Source organism: Cicer arietinum, chromosome 1 (assembly GCF_000331145.2).
Source record: "Cicer arietinum cultivar CDC Frontier isolate Library 1 chromosome 1, Cicar.CDCFrontier_v2.0, whole genome shotgun sequence".
NCBI lineage: Eukaryota > Viridiplantae > Streptophyta > Magnoliopsida > Fabales > Fabaceae > Cicer > Cicer arietinum.
Genome location: NC_021160.2, coordinates 41,091,814 through 41,107,098, shown reverse-complemented (window position 1 = coordinate 41,107,098; position 15,285 = coordinate 41,091,814). Strand labels below are relative to the sequence as shown.

Genomic DNA, 15,285 nt, shown 5'->3' with positions numbered 1-15,285 from the left:
TCTTCAACACACAAATACCATCACACCTTCTTGTCATTGAAAACTTCATCTTTTTTTTCTTCTTTTTTTTGGGATCCAATATTGTCATTCACTTCTCCCATTTATAGCATACGAGAAAACTGGCATGGAAGTTAGATTTCTTGTACCTTATTCCTCCCTCATCTTTATTCTTCTTTTTGAAGTGGTCAGACTTGTAAAACCGGCTAAAACGTCGGTTTAGGATTTAGGGTTGAGCTCTTACTAAGAAAAATTTAAGTTCTTTTTTCTTTTTCATTTATACGAGAGGTGATTTAAGATTATTTTTTGGATCGAAATCATCCCTTCAAGTTGTTTTTTATTTTTATTTAAACAAGTGTTTTTTACATACATTAAATTTTTCTTTTGTATTTTGTAATTTTGTTGTTTGAGTGTCACATTATTTTATTTGTCATTTTAGCGCAATGTTGTTTGACTTTCTTGTATTACTGTAATGTTCATTTGATCCAAATTGACATAATAGTTTTGATCTATTACAAATATTAATTAATGACTATGACGTCATCCACGTTATAGATCCGAATGTATAGATATTCCAAGAACCTGAAAATTTTGTAATATTAGTAGGCATATTTTCATTTAGTGTTGTTGACTTGAATGTTACGAGAGTTCATTTACATATTCATTTTTTTTAGCAACTTTGAATTTATGTTGTATTGAAGCATTCTACCAAATTGAATGGATATCATTTTTTTTATTAAAAAAAATTCTTTTTCATAAGCATATTTTAATCTATTTTTACATATAATTTAGTTAGGATTGACAATGAACCGAATCAACTCGAAAATGGTTTGAGATTCGATTTGATAATTAGCTTCTTGAAGTTGCTACATGAATATAATGAGTTGAACTTGTGTTGAAAATTGAGTTCGTTAAATAAGTAAGTTGAACTTGAGCTATGTATAGATCGACTCTTTTGGTTAATAAACATGCTCGGTGTGTGTGTTTCATATATATATATATATTATCAATTTTATATAATTTTGTTTTTGTATAAAATAAATTTGACTTGAGAGTTGTAAAAACAAATTAATTTAGGTGAAAGTAATAAAATATTTAAAGGCGATGTTGAACACATTGTAAATGTCATTTTGTAACGAAATAAAAATAATTTGAAAAACTAATATTAAGACTTTCTTTATATCATTTAAAAGCTACTAAAAATACATACAACTCCATTGTTCATAGGAAAAGCAAATCTTGACTCTAACATATTATAAAAATTGTTAACAAATTAAGGTGAGATATTACATTTATTGTTTAAATCAACTACTTTTTATGATAATATTTTTAGTTATAAATATTATTTTGAGATAAATTTAGTGTCATTTAAAAATTACAAATCATGTATATAATTCTTATTTATACTATGAAGGTAAATAAAATTATTTTAAATATTATATTATTTCTCAAAGTTTGTTATTTAGTTATCTTCAACACTTAAAAATTTCACATTCAAGAAACTCTCTTCAAATTCACTATATATTAAAGTCCCACGTTGAAAAATATACTCATTTGCATTATCTTCTTCTCCTATATAAGAAGTGCACTACCAACACATGAAACAATCAAGTATAATAATAAAATTGATTTATGAACCTCATTTATATATATATATATATATATATATATATATATATATATATATATATACTTTAGTTATTTTTTTATTTATTTTGTTTAATAAAAAAAATTTGGTGCAAACTTGAGTTGAATTTCGAGTTAAACTAATTCTTATCGAGTCGAGTTGAATTCAAATTTGATTCATTTTCAACCGTAAATTTAGTAGAGTGGAGTAATTACATATAGTAAACTAAACGTTTTACATGTCTATTCGTTACGGCTCTTCTTCAGTTTTCAATGTGTTACAGAGTCATATCTCATTGTATTATACTATTTTCTATTTTAGCAAAAAAAAACTGTTTTATTTTTTTAAGAAAAAATACTATTTTTTTATTTTTATGACTTTTGATTTATGAGTAAAGACATTGCCTTTTAGAAAACACTGCCTTTTAGAAAATGACTTTTACGTTCTATATTTGAAGTGGCTTTTGATATTCCTAATAACATTATATAGTTTAACATTTTATATTTTTTGGTGCAAAAATTTTATTTGGCCGTTTTTGTTTTATAAATATTTAAGTAAAGATCATAAGGCAGGGATATAGAAGTTAGCAATTAGTTAATACAAGAATAGAAGTAAAATTAAAATGTAAGTTGTTAATTAGTTTATAATATTATCATATGAGGTAAATATTTTTGATTAATTAACAAAAATAAAATCTTTAGTACTAACTAAAAAAAATGCATAAATAGAAATACTTTAACTTGCTTCCTTTGATGCTTTTTCAGTGTGTAGTATTTCCTAGAACATAATGAATGCTTTAGTATTCTTCATTTTAGCACTATATTCAGTTTTTTCAATATCAATTATTGAAGCAAGTAAAATCGAAAGTGGTTTTAGCATTGATCTTATTCACCGTGATTCTGCTATGTCACCCTATTACAATCCCTCAATGTCCACATTAGATCTATTAAGAAATGCAGATTCACGTTCAAGTAGTAGACTTAAGAAATTTTCACTTTCTATGTTGTCAAATGAAAATGAATCACCCGAATCATTTATAATTCCAAATAATGGTGATTTTCTGATTAAAATTTATATTGGCACCCCCCCGGTTGAAAGATTTGCTATTGTTGACACAGGGAGTGATCTTACATGGGTACAATGTTCTCCATGTGCGAGTTGTTTCCATCAAGACACTCCATTATATGTTAGCAGCAAGTCTTCAACTTTCACAAACGTGCCATGTCATTCACAATCTTGCACACTACTTCCACCAAATCAACACGCATGTGGAAAATCACAACAATGTTTATACTCATACTTTTATGGTGACAAATCATTCACTGTTGGTGAATTGGTTTTTGATTCCATTAGTTTTGGTTCTAATGTTACAATTCCTAAGTCTATGTTTGGATGTGGATATTACAATAATTTCACAGCTGATACTAGTGGTAAACCAGTAGGAATTGTTGGTCTAGGAGCAGGGCCATTGTCACTAATTTCACAACTTGGTGATTCTATTGGTAGGAAATTCTCCTATTGTTTACTTCCTTTTAATTCAAAATCAGCTAGTAAATTGAAATTTGGGAATCAAGCTGTTATAAAAGGTGACAGTGTTGTGTCTACTCCTCTCCTAATGAACTCTTCTCAACCTTTTCTTTACCAACTCAATCTTCAGGGCATAACTATCGGACAAAACACACTTCAAACCGGTCGAACCGATGGTAACATTGTCATTGATTCAGGGACAACATTGACATTTCTTGAACAACCATTTTTTGATAATTTTCTAACTTCCATGAAACAAACAATTGGGATTGAGTCAGTGCAAAATGTTCCAAAACCGTTCCACTATTGTTTTCCTTCTCAACCAAATTTCAAATTTCCTTCTACGATCTTGCATTTTAATGGAGCTAACATTACCTTGACTCCTTTGAACTTGTTTTCATTGGTTGAAAACTACTTGCTATGCTTGACAGTATTACCATCCCATATCCAAGGTTTTTCCATCCTTGGAAATTTAGCGCATGTTAATTTTCAAGTGGAATATGATCTTGAACGGAAAATATTGTCTTTTGCTGCTAGTGATTGTACTGATCTTAACTTATCCTAAACCCTTAAAGCTATATATGCTTAATTAGTTTCTATTTACTTTTTAATTACTCAACTTATATGTCGGTTCTACTTTGTTAATTATGTTTCTGTAATAGTGCACTTTTATGTTTTCTTTAAATGAGTTCATGTGTTTGTATACTAACTCGTGTTTCAGTCCTCGTAAAACATATATAATCAATAATCATCTTCATTTGCATTAATATATAAATGTTACATAATCACCTAACTTCAATATAAATTTCGAGATACATTCAAAATGTTAGAAAAAAAAAAAAAAAGAACATTCAAATGTATGATAGTAGCTAGGGGTGGAAATAGGTCAGACTTTGAAAGGTCTGAGTTGACCTACGATTAATTTGTTAGGCCTAAACCTGGCCTACAGCCTATCATAGACTTTTCTTTCGTTCTGGTCTAACCTTTTTAAAAGTCTGATCTGGCCTGAAAGCCTATTTAAAAGGCTTATTTACATTAAAACATTTAAATGTTCTACTCGAAGCTCTCCACATTCCAATATCAATGTACATATCTATATATATTAAACAAAAAAATAATTTTTCTAACAAAATAACTTTTTAAAAATCTGAAACAAACATCATTTAAACCCTAAAATATAATTTTTGATTTCAAAGAATAGATTTTTTTCCTGAAACAAATGCACCCATTGTTATCTCTCAAACAAATATAGAACAACTACTAAGTGGTTGTCTAATTGAACGGCTACCGAATATGGAACAACTAATGAGTGATTGTCTAATTGATAAACTTTAAAATAGGAATAATATTATTAATAAATAATAATAATAATAATAATAATAATAATAATAAATAACATTAATAAATAATAAAACATATATAGGTCGGTCTGTTAGGCCTAATAGGATTTTTTATAAGCCTTAGTCTGACCTATTTAAATAAATAGGCTTTAAAAAATAGTCTGAGCCTAGCCTTTTTATTAAATAGATCAGACCAGACAAGGTTATAAGTAGGTCAGGCCATAGGCCCCTGGTGGACGGTCTAGCCTATTCCCATCCATATGAATGAGTTAAATTTAATACAATTGTAACAATAATAAGGAAGGGGGGATAAAAGGGGTTAGGTCTAAGGGTATATAGGCATTAGGTTCATATACATGTTGAGTGGAGTCAGAAGCAAATGAGTCCTCTGAGGATGTTTTAGAGACTAAATAATTTATAGCTTTTGTTGCTATCACATTTTTTTTTATACGATCCACAAACATAGGTGAATAAGGGTCAGGGGCGGAGCTTCCTTGGGACTAAGGGGGGCCGCGGCCACCCAAAAAAAAAAAAATTATAAGTACAATGACTAAAATATCCATCTTAAAATTAAAAAATTACAAAACATACCTAAACCTAATTCAGTTTTCTCTTTCTTCCTCTCTCTTCCATCCAGCCTTCCTCTCTCCCTCTCTCTCTTTTGCTTACAAGTTCCAGCCTTCCTCTCTCCCTCCTCCATAATCAGATTCATGAATCAAGACAAACGTGCGGTCGTCTCTCTACGACAATCGCTCGTCTGCTCGCTCACGAAATCGCTCGCTGCGGCCAATCGTTCGTCTGCCTGACTGCCTCTGTCCGTGGCCATTCGTCGCTGCCTCTCTACTCGCCGCAACCTCATCAGTCATCTGTCTCTAGATCTTGTTGCTGCTTTGTTCAAAATGTTCGAATTTCTATTTTGTTATTGCTGATTTTTGTTAGTTAGTGTCGATTTTTGTTAGGTTTGATATTTGTTAGCATAAAATTTAAAGCTTATATTGTTATTGTTGAGTTTAGAGTTTTGATTTAGAGTTTGAAATTTTGATTTGGAGTTTTAATTAGCTGATTTTTGTTTAGAGTTTTTGTGTTGCACATAATGTGTTTGAGTTTATGTCAACATAAAGTGTTTGAGTTTTTTTTTTGTCGCACATAAGGTGTTTGATTTTATGTGTTTGATTTTTTATTTTTTTTTTTGCATACAAGGTGTTTGAGTTTTGTTGCATTTTTGTTTGAGTTTTTTTGTCTATATAAAATGTTTTTTTTTTTTGTTGAATATAAGATGTTTTATGTTTATTGAATTGATTGATTTAGATAAGTTTGTGAGAATGAAGAAAAGTAGAAGAATTGATTATTTTTTCATGAGGAAAATTTGTGAGAGTGAATTATGTCAGCCACTCCAAATTTTTCAGTCAAGTTCCGCCATTGACAATAGATCATACTTTATTTAATATAGTAAGTGGGAAACAAAATAATTCATAGATGCATGTTTCTAGTTTTCATGGAGATTCCATGTTTCAATGTCCTCTTTTCCTAGGTTTATTACCATTTTCTCCTTCACCTTTGTCTCCGTTATCGTGGTTTCCTCCATTGTCGTCTTCTTCAACGGGTGGCTCACTATCGTGGTATCCCATGCCACCAAAGTTGTATATCATGCTCTGTACCCATTCTGATGCCCAACCCAATGCCAAATCTCTCAAAGTTCTCCAATCTACAAACCTTCTTATTAAAGTACTATATTCGGATTGCTCAGCTGCCACAACTCTCTCCCTCCTCCATAATCAGATTCATGAATCAAGACAAACGTGCGGTCGTCTCTCTACGACAATCGCTCGTCTGCTCGCTCACGAAATCGCTCGCTGCGGCCAATCGTTCGTCTGCCTGACTGCCTCTGTCCGTGGCCATTCGTCGCTGCCTCTCTACTCGCCGCAACCTCATCAGTCATCTGTCTCTAGATCTTGTTGCTGCTTTGTTCAAAATGTTCGAATTTCTATTTTGTTATTGCTGATTTTTGTTAGTTAGTGTCGATTTTTGTTAGGTTTGATATTTGTTAGCATAAAATTTAAAGCTTATATTGTTATTGTTGAGTTTAGAGTTTTGATTTAGAGTTTGAAATTTTGATTTGGAGTTTTAATTAGCTGATTTTTGTTTAGAGTTTTTGTGTTGCACATAATGTGTTTGAGTTTATGTCAACATAAAGTGTTTGAGTTTTTTTTTTGTCGCACATAAGGTGTTTGATTTTATGTGTTTGATTTTTTATTTTTTTTTTTGCATACAAGGTGTTTGAGTTTTGTTGCATTTTTGTTTGAGTTTTTTTGTCTATATAAAATGTTTTTTTTTTTTGTTGAATATAAGATGTTTTATGTTTATTGAATTGATTGATTTAGATAAGTTTGTGAGAATGAAGAAAAGTAGAAGAATTGATTATTTTTTCATGAGGAAAATTTGTGAGAGTGAATTATGTCGGCCACCCCAAAATTTTAGGTCAAGTTCCGCCACTGATAAGGGTTATAAGTAGGTGTGAAAGGGATAGGTGAGGTTGGACTGGTTGTTTTAGTAAGTGTTTATGGAGGGTTAGAGTTGGAAGACGATGGAGTTGAGGTGGAAAATTCAAAATTGAGAGGGTATGAGTTTGATCTATACCTAATAGCTACAAGATTTTAAACTAGGGTTGAGGTGTATGTATCTAAATCAAAGCTAGAGTACATAGTAAAGGTTTAAGGGTGAGATTTTTTAGGGTGTTGAGAGGATATGAGTAGGAGTTTTTTGTCTAGAGAGAGGTTCTGATGGAGTTGCAGTAGTTTCAGGTTCAGTTATTTCATTGCCACTAACAATATCAATAAGAAAGCTAATATGCTCAACAGAGGGATTTACATTTGGTCTCTAACTCAAGGTGAGGCTAGCTTCATCCTCGTTGGCATTTTCATCATCTTCTTATTTCTCTAACCTAGAAGATATCTTGATTGCCTTTTTTTCTTTTCTTCTCAAACTTATGAGCTACTCTTGACAAAAGGAAGCAAACTAGAGACATTGTTTGACCAGAGTGGTACATCCTTAAATGCTCTTGAATTATCTATTTGTTATCTTCCTTAAAAATTGGAACCTACGAATCTCCAACCAAAAAATAAGTGTCTTGAGTTCCACTAGATTGTCTTGAGATTCGTTTGACTTTATTTATTGGTTTTATACAACCATTGGTAGCAATGAGTCGCATTTTAATAATATTTTGGATATTGAACATTGGTGAAGAGAAGAATAGCAAATGTTCATCTTTAACAACTCTCCTTACTTTCTTTAGAGGCTTAATGGGATGTGTTCTCACAAGCACAACTATGATGAGTTTCAAGTAGGGAATTGTCTTGATTATGAGTTGATGATGCAAGACCTTATATGCTTAAGTATCAAGTGTTGCAAATTAGTATGCATCTTCTGGGAGATATTCAACATCAATCCCTAGTGTTGTTTGTCGATGTCATCAATAGAGCCACCTTTTGGTAACACACATCTAATCATAATCTTAAATGAATTGACTTGGAGTTAATATTGTGATATTCAAAAAGTTTTTTGATGATTGTACAAGACCTCATTCTTGATTCATATCCATTTTTATTTTTCGTGCCATCATCAAGACATTGGGTGACAGCAACAACGGTTTGTTGATCAACTTTGATAGGAAGCTCTAAAACCATACTTGAGACTTCTCCATCTTTGTTCGCATCAGCAAACCTCCAAAACTCTTTAACTAGAGTATCTACAGCATAAGACTGGTCTAGGTTAAAGTACTCAGTCCATCCAATATTAGCTTTCATCTTCCAATTGATCTTCAATTTATATATAATGAGAGGTTGTGAATATTGAATTTAGACCAAATATAGTTTTTGGTCGTTCTTGCCAATTGTCAATTGCTTTATTTGAAACAATCTTCTTGTTTGCACTTCTGTCAAGAACGTTTTTCTTTAAACAAAATGTTTCGCCTTGAGCCTTGAAGAAAACATGACCGATAATGATTAGATGATCACCATTATGGTCGTTGAAACAATATTGATTCTAAGGCATGTGCAGTTGTCACATCAATAGTTCCAATTCAGTGTATTTTAGTCCTTTTTATATTGGCCTCCATGTCATCAATATAAAGATCAATGTGCAAAATATTTTGCAATGTTGTTTTAGTAAGTGGACCTTCAACAATTGTCTTTTAAATGCTCATTAATATTATAGTGCTCCATGTTATTTTGTTTGACACATCTACTCAACTACGATAACTTTGATGTATTTTTTTTCATTTAATATATTTTGTTTGATTTTATTATTATAATTTAGTTTATTTTATTTATTAATTTAGTGTTTCTTCCTTTATTAAAAATAAAAAATAAGGCAACACATGGTCGCATCTCCAGGATGCAACCTCTTATAGAAGAAAAAAATTATTTTAGGTGGTCACATCCCATCTCCGCTTTGCGATCTCTTGAAGGTAAAAAAAAAATTATAACATTTTTATATATAAATTTCAATATATGGTATATTAAAAAGTTGATTTCAAAAAATATATATAATGATAAAAAAAAAAAGAGTTTTAATTTGTTCATATTGTGTTAGCTCAATAATAAGAGTTTAACACTCTAATTAGAGTTGGTATAATTTAAGGTAATTCATGACATAACATTTATTGTAGTTGAGTTTATTATGTTGATATTAATATTGAGACTCTGAATATCGTTGTCACTAAGATTTGACTTGTATCACAAATAAAAATATTTCTAATCCTTTTTAATCACAATTATAATGCGATATGTGATAGCTATTAACATGGAGGAGAAGTTGAATAAATTAAATAATATTTCATCTTTATTCCATCAATAATATCGAAGATATAAAAATGATGAAAGATAAAGAATCCCTTTTTATATCAACATCTAAAAAAGAAAAGAAAAAAAAACCAACTAAACTCTAACAAAATTCATAATCAAAGATAATTAATTCTCAAATAACAAGGGCAGTTGGTCAAAACTAAAACTACTAAATAACTAATCTAAAATTTATTGGTATTGATTTTTTCCTTTTTGTAATTGAGACCAAATGGAGTACGAAATTAAGACCTACACATTTGCTACATAACCATCAAACTTAATTTGAAGATTTCCTAGATATCAAAATAACGGTTAGATTTGTAAATACTATTTGTCTCAAAGTATTTTACTTATAGTTTTCAATAAATTTTAATTTCTTTTTTTAAATTATACCATCTAATTAATTTTTTTATTTAATTTTTCTTACTTCATATTTATGATAATTAAAATATGTCAATAACTAATAAAAATAATTTAATAATGATTTAATTTATATGCATTAATAATGGAAATATATATTCGTCGTTTCATTATCCATTCTTCATCTTTCTCTTAACTTCCTTGCTATATTTTTCCCATTCTTCTCTTTTATCATTTTGCAATTCATTTCTTCTCTTGCAAATCTAAGCCCATTGATTTTATTCTCTTCAACACACAAATACCATCACACCTTCTTGTCATTGAAAACTTCATTTTTTTTTTATCCAATATTGTCATTCACTTCTCTCATTTATAGCATACGAGAAAACTGGCATGGAAGTTAGATTTCTTGTCCCTTATTCCTCCCTCATCTTTATTCTTCTTTGTGAAGTGGTCAGACTTGTAAAACCGGCTAAAACGTCGGTTTAGGATTTAGGTTTGAGTTCTTCCTAAGAAAAATTTAAGTTCTTTTTTCTTTTTCATGTATACGAGAGGCGATTTAAAATTATTTTTTGGATCAAATAATCCCTTCAAGTCGTTTTTTATTTTTATCTAAACAAGTGTTTTTTACATACATTAAATTTTTCATTTGTATATTTGGTAATTTTGTTGTTTGAGTGTCACATTATTTTGTTTGTCATTTTAGTGCAATGTTGTTTGGCTTTCTCGTATTGTTGTAATGTTCATTTGATCCAAATCAACATAGTAGTTTTGATCTATTACAAATATTAATTAGTGACTATGACGTCATCCACGTTATAGATCCGAATGTATAGATATTCCAAGAACGTGAAAATTTTGTAATATTAGTAGGCATATTTTCATTTAATGCTGTTGACATGAAAGTTACGAGAGTTCATTTACATATTCCATTTTTTTAGCAACTTTGAATTTATGTTGTATTGATGCATTCTACCAAATTGAATGGATATCGTTTTTTTTTATTAAAAAAAATTCTTTTTCATAAGCATATTTTAATCTATTTTTACATATAATTTAGTTAGGATTGACAATGAACCGAATCAACTCGAAAATGGTTTGAGATTCGATTTGATAATTAACTTGTTGAAATTGCTACATGAATATAATGAGTTGAACTTGCGTTGAAAATTGAGTTCGTTAAATAAGTAAGTTGAACTTGAGGTATAGATCGACTCTTTTGGTTTATAAACATACTCGGTGTGTGTGTATTATATATATATCAATTTTATATAATTTTATTTTTGTATAAAATAAATTTGACTTGAGAGTTGTAAAAACAAATTAATTTAGGTGAAAGTAATAAAATATTTAAAGGCGATGTTGAACACATTGTAAATGTCATTTTGTAACGAAATAAAAATAATTTGAAAAACTAATATTAAGACTTTCTTTATATCATTTAAAAGCTACTAAAAATACATACAACTCCATTGTTCATAGGAAAAGCAAATCTTGACTCTAACATATTATAAAAATTGTTAACAAATTAAGGTGAGATATTACATTTATTGCTTAAATCAACTACTTTTTATGATAATATTTTTAGTTATAAATATTATTTTGAGATAAATTTAGTGTCATTTAAAAATTAAAAATCATGTATATAATTCTTATTTATACTATGAAAGTAAATAAAATTATTTTAAATATTATATTATTTCTCAAAGTTTGTTATTTAGTTATGTTCAACACTTAATTTCACATTCAAGAAACTCTCTTCAAATTCACTATATATTAAAGTCTCACGTTGAAAAATATACTCATTTGCATTATCTTCTTCTCCTATATAAGAAGTGCACTACCAACACATGAAACAATCAAGTGTAATAATAAAATTGATTTTTGAACCTAATTTATATATATATATATATAGCCTTTAGTTAATTTTTTATTGATTTTGATTAATATTTTAACTGAAAGTTGAAAGAACACAGTTGTTCTTTTAAGTTTTTTTTGTTTTTTGGTTCATTTGATCTGATCTAGTGAACTGAACTAAATTGTTCATCAACTTGAGTTGAGTCGAGTTCGAGTTAAAAAAAAAATTTGGAGCAAACTTGAGTTGAATTTCGAATTAAACTCATTCTTATCGAGTCGAGTTGAATTCAAATTTGATTCATTTTCAACCGTAAATTTAGTAGAGTGGAGTAATTACATATAGTAAACTAAACGTTTTACATGTCTATTCGTTACGGCTCTTCTTCAGTTTTCAATGTGTTACAGAGTCATATCTCATTGTATTATACTATTTTCTATTTTAGCAAAAAAAAACTGTTTTATTTTTTTAGGAAAAAATACTATTTTCTTATTTTTATGACTTTTGATTTATGAGTAAAGACATTGCCTTTTAGAAAACACTGCCTTTTAGAAAATGACTTTTACGTTCTATATTTGAAGTGGCTTTTGATATTCCTAATAACATTATATAGTTTAACATTTTATATTTTTTGGTGCAAAAATTTTATTTGGCCGTTTTTGTTTTATAAATATTTAAGTAAAGATCATAAGGCAGGGATATAGAAGTTAGCAATTAGTTAATACAAGAATAGAAGTAAAATTAAAATGTAAGTTGTTAATTAGTTTATAATATTATCATATGAGGTAAATATTTTTGATTAATTAACAAAAATAAAATCTTTAGTACTAACTAAAAAAAATGCATAAATAGAAATACTTTAACTTGCTTCCTTTGATGCTTTTTCAGTGTGTAGTATTTCCTAGAACATAATGAATGCTTTAGTATTCTTCATTTTAGCACTATATTCAGTTTTTTCAATATCAATTATTGAAGCAAGTAAAATCGAAAGTGGTTTTAGCATTGATCTTATTCACCGTGATTCTGCTATGTCACCCTATTACAATCCCTCAATGTCCACATTAGATCTATTAAAAAATGCAGATTCACGTTCAAGTAGTAGACTTAAGAGATTTTCACTTTCTCTGTTGTCAAATGAAAATGAATCACCCGAATCATTTATAATTCCAAATAATGGTGATTTTCTGATTAGAATTTATATTGGCACCCCCCCGGTTGAAAGATTTGCTATTGTTGACACAGGGAGTGATCTTACATGGGTACAATGTTCTCCATGTGCGAGTTGTTTCCATCAAGACACTCCATTATATGTTAGCAGCAAGTCTTCAACTTTCACAAAAGTGCCATGTCATTCACAATCTTGCACACTACTTCCACCAAATCAACACGCATGTGGAAAATCACAACAATGTTTATACTCATTATTTTATGGTGACAAATCATTCACTCTTGGTGAATTGGTTTTTGATTCCATTAGTTTTGGTTCTAATGTTACAATTCCTAAGTCTATGTTTGGATGTGGATATTACAATAATTTCACAGCTGATACTAGTGGTAAACCAGTAGGAATTGTTGGTCTAGGAGCAGGGCCATTGTCACTAATTTCACAACTTGGTGATTCTATTGGTAGGAAATTCTCCTATTGTTTACTTCCTTTTAATTCAAAATCAGCTAGTAAATTGAAATTTGGGAATCAAGCTATTATAAAAGGTGACAGTGTTGTGTCTACTCCTCTCCTAATGAACTCTTCTCAACATTTTCTTTACCAACTCAATCTTCAGGGCATAACTATCGGACAAAACACACTTCAAACCGGTCGAACCGATGGTAACATTGTCATTGATTCAGGGACAACATTGACACTTCTTGAACAACCATTTTTTGATAATTTTCTAACTTCCATGAAACAAACAATTGGGATTGAGTCAGTGCAAAATGTTCCAAAACCGTTCCACTATTGTTTTCCTTCTCAACCAAATTTCAAATTTCCTTCTACGATCTTGCATTTTAATGGAGCTAACATTACCTTGACTCCTTTGAACTTGTTTTTATTGGTTGAAAACTACTTGCTGTGCTTGACAGTAGTACCATCCCATATCCAAGGTTTTTCCATCCTTGGAAATTTAGCGCATGTTAATTTTCAAGTGGAATATGATCTTGAACGGAAAATATTGTCTTTTGCTGCTAGTGATTGTACTGATCTTAACTTATCCTAAACCCTTAAAGCTATATATGCTTAATTAGTTTCTATTTACTTTTTAATTACTGAACTTATATGTCGGTTCTACTTTGTTAATTATGTTTCTGTAATAGTGCACTTTTATGTTTTCTTTAAATGACTTCATGTGTTTGTATACCAACTCGTGTTTCAATCCTCGTGAAACATAAATAATCAACAATCATCTTCACTTGCATTAATATATAAATGTTACATTCAATATAAATTTCGAGATACATTCAAAATGTTAAAAAATAAAAAATAAAAAACCATCCAAATGTATAATAGTAGCTAGGGGTGGAAATAGGTCAGGCTTTGAAAGGTCTAAGTCTGGCCTACGATTAATTTTATTGGCCTAAATCTGGCCTACGGCTTATCATAAATTTTTTTTTTCCGGTCTCGTCTAGCCTGAAAGCCTATTTAAAAGTCTTATTCACATTAAAACATTTAAATGTTCTACTCGATGCTCTCCACATTCCAATATCAATATACATATCTGTATATATTAAACAAACAATAATTTTTCTAACAAAATAATTTTAAAAAAAATCTGAAACAAACATCCTTTAAATCCTAAAATATAATTTTTGATTTCAAAAAATAGATTTTTTTTTTGAAACAAACGCACCCATTATTACCTCTCAAACAAATATGGAACGACTAATGAGTGATTGACTAATTAAATGACTACCAAATATGGAACAACTACCAAATATGGAACGGCTACCGAATATAGAATGATTACTGAGTGATTGCCTAATTGATAGAATTTAAAACAGGAAATATTATTATTGACATAATAATAAAAAATAATATTAATAAATAATAAAATATATATAGATCGGTATGTCAGACCTAATGGGCTTTTTTATAAGTCTGAACCTGACCTATTTAAATAAAATTGCTTTAAAAATAGTCTAAGGCCAGACCTATTCCCATCCTTAATAGTAGCTAATATCCTCATCTTATTTATTTATTGGTAAGAAGTTGACTCACATTCTATAAAGTTGTATGTTCAACTTTTGTTGTCGATGAGATGATGAATTAGGTTGGTGATAAGTACATTTGTCGGTCTGGTCTGACCTTTTTAAAAGTATGGTCTGACCTGAAAACCTATTTAAAAATCTTATTTGCATTAAAACATTTAAATGTTATATTTTATATTTTTTAAATAGACTAAACTCTGCCGTTATATAAAAGGGGAAACTAATAAAATTATAATCAAATCTAATAAAATAATAACTAACACATTGCAACAAACTTCCAAGGAAACAAAAAAATAAAATGCATCCATAATTAGTCGCTATACACATATCTAATTACATCTTCTTTCTATACCAATTTTCATGATGATCTACCCGTAATACATAATTCTCTCCACATACTAATACAAATGTACATAGTTATATATATTAAACAAAAAATGATTTTTCTAACAAAATGATTTTTAAAAAATCTTAAACAAACACCATTTAACCTCTAAAATATGTTTTTTAATTTCAAAGAATAGATTTTTTTTT

At 29.2% G+C, this 15,285-nt stretch overlaps 2 protein-coding genes across 2 annotated transcripts; both read left to right on the top strand.

The window, feature by feature from the left end:
- The first annotated feature begins 2,411 nt into the window (after positions 1 to 2,411).
- LOC101509131 (aspartic proteinase CDR1-like) lies at positions 2,412 to 3,716 on the top strand. The gene has a single exon (XM_004488803.1). It carries the CDS (start codon positions 2,412 to 2,414, stop codon positions 3,714 to 3,716), a length of 1,305 nt encoding a protein of 434 aa, XP_004488860.1.
- Positions 3,717 to 12,458: 8,742 nt separating this feature from the next.
- Positions 12,459 to 13,763, top strand: LOC101508809 (aspartic proteinase CDR1-like). The gene has a single exon (XM_004488802.3). The coding sequence runs from the start codon at positions 12,459 to 12,461 to the stop codon at positions 13,761 to 13,763; it is 1,305 nt and encodes a 434-aa protein (XP_004488859.1).
- The last annotated feature ends 1,522 nt before the right edge of the window (positions 13,764 to 15,285 follow it).

Coding starts and splice junctions, on each gene's coding strand:
- LOC101508809 (XM_004488802.3), top strand. CDS start 12,459: ATGAATGCTTTAGTATTCTTCATTTTAGCACTATATTCAGTTTTTTCA.
- LOC101509131 (XM_004488803.1), top strand. CDS start 2,412: ATGAATGCTTTAGTATTCTTCATTTTAGCACTATATTCAGTTTTTTCA.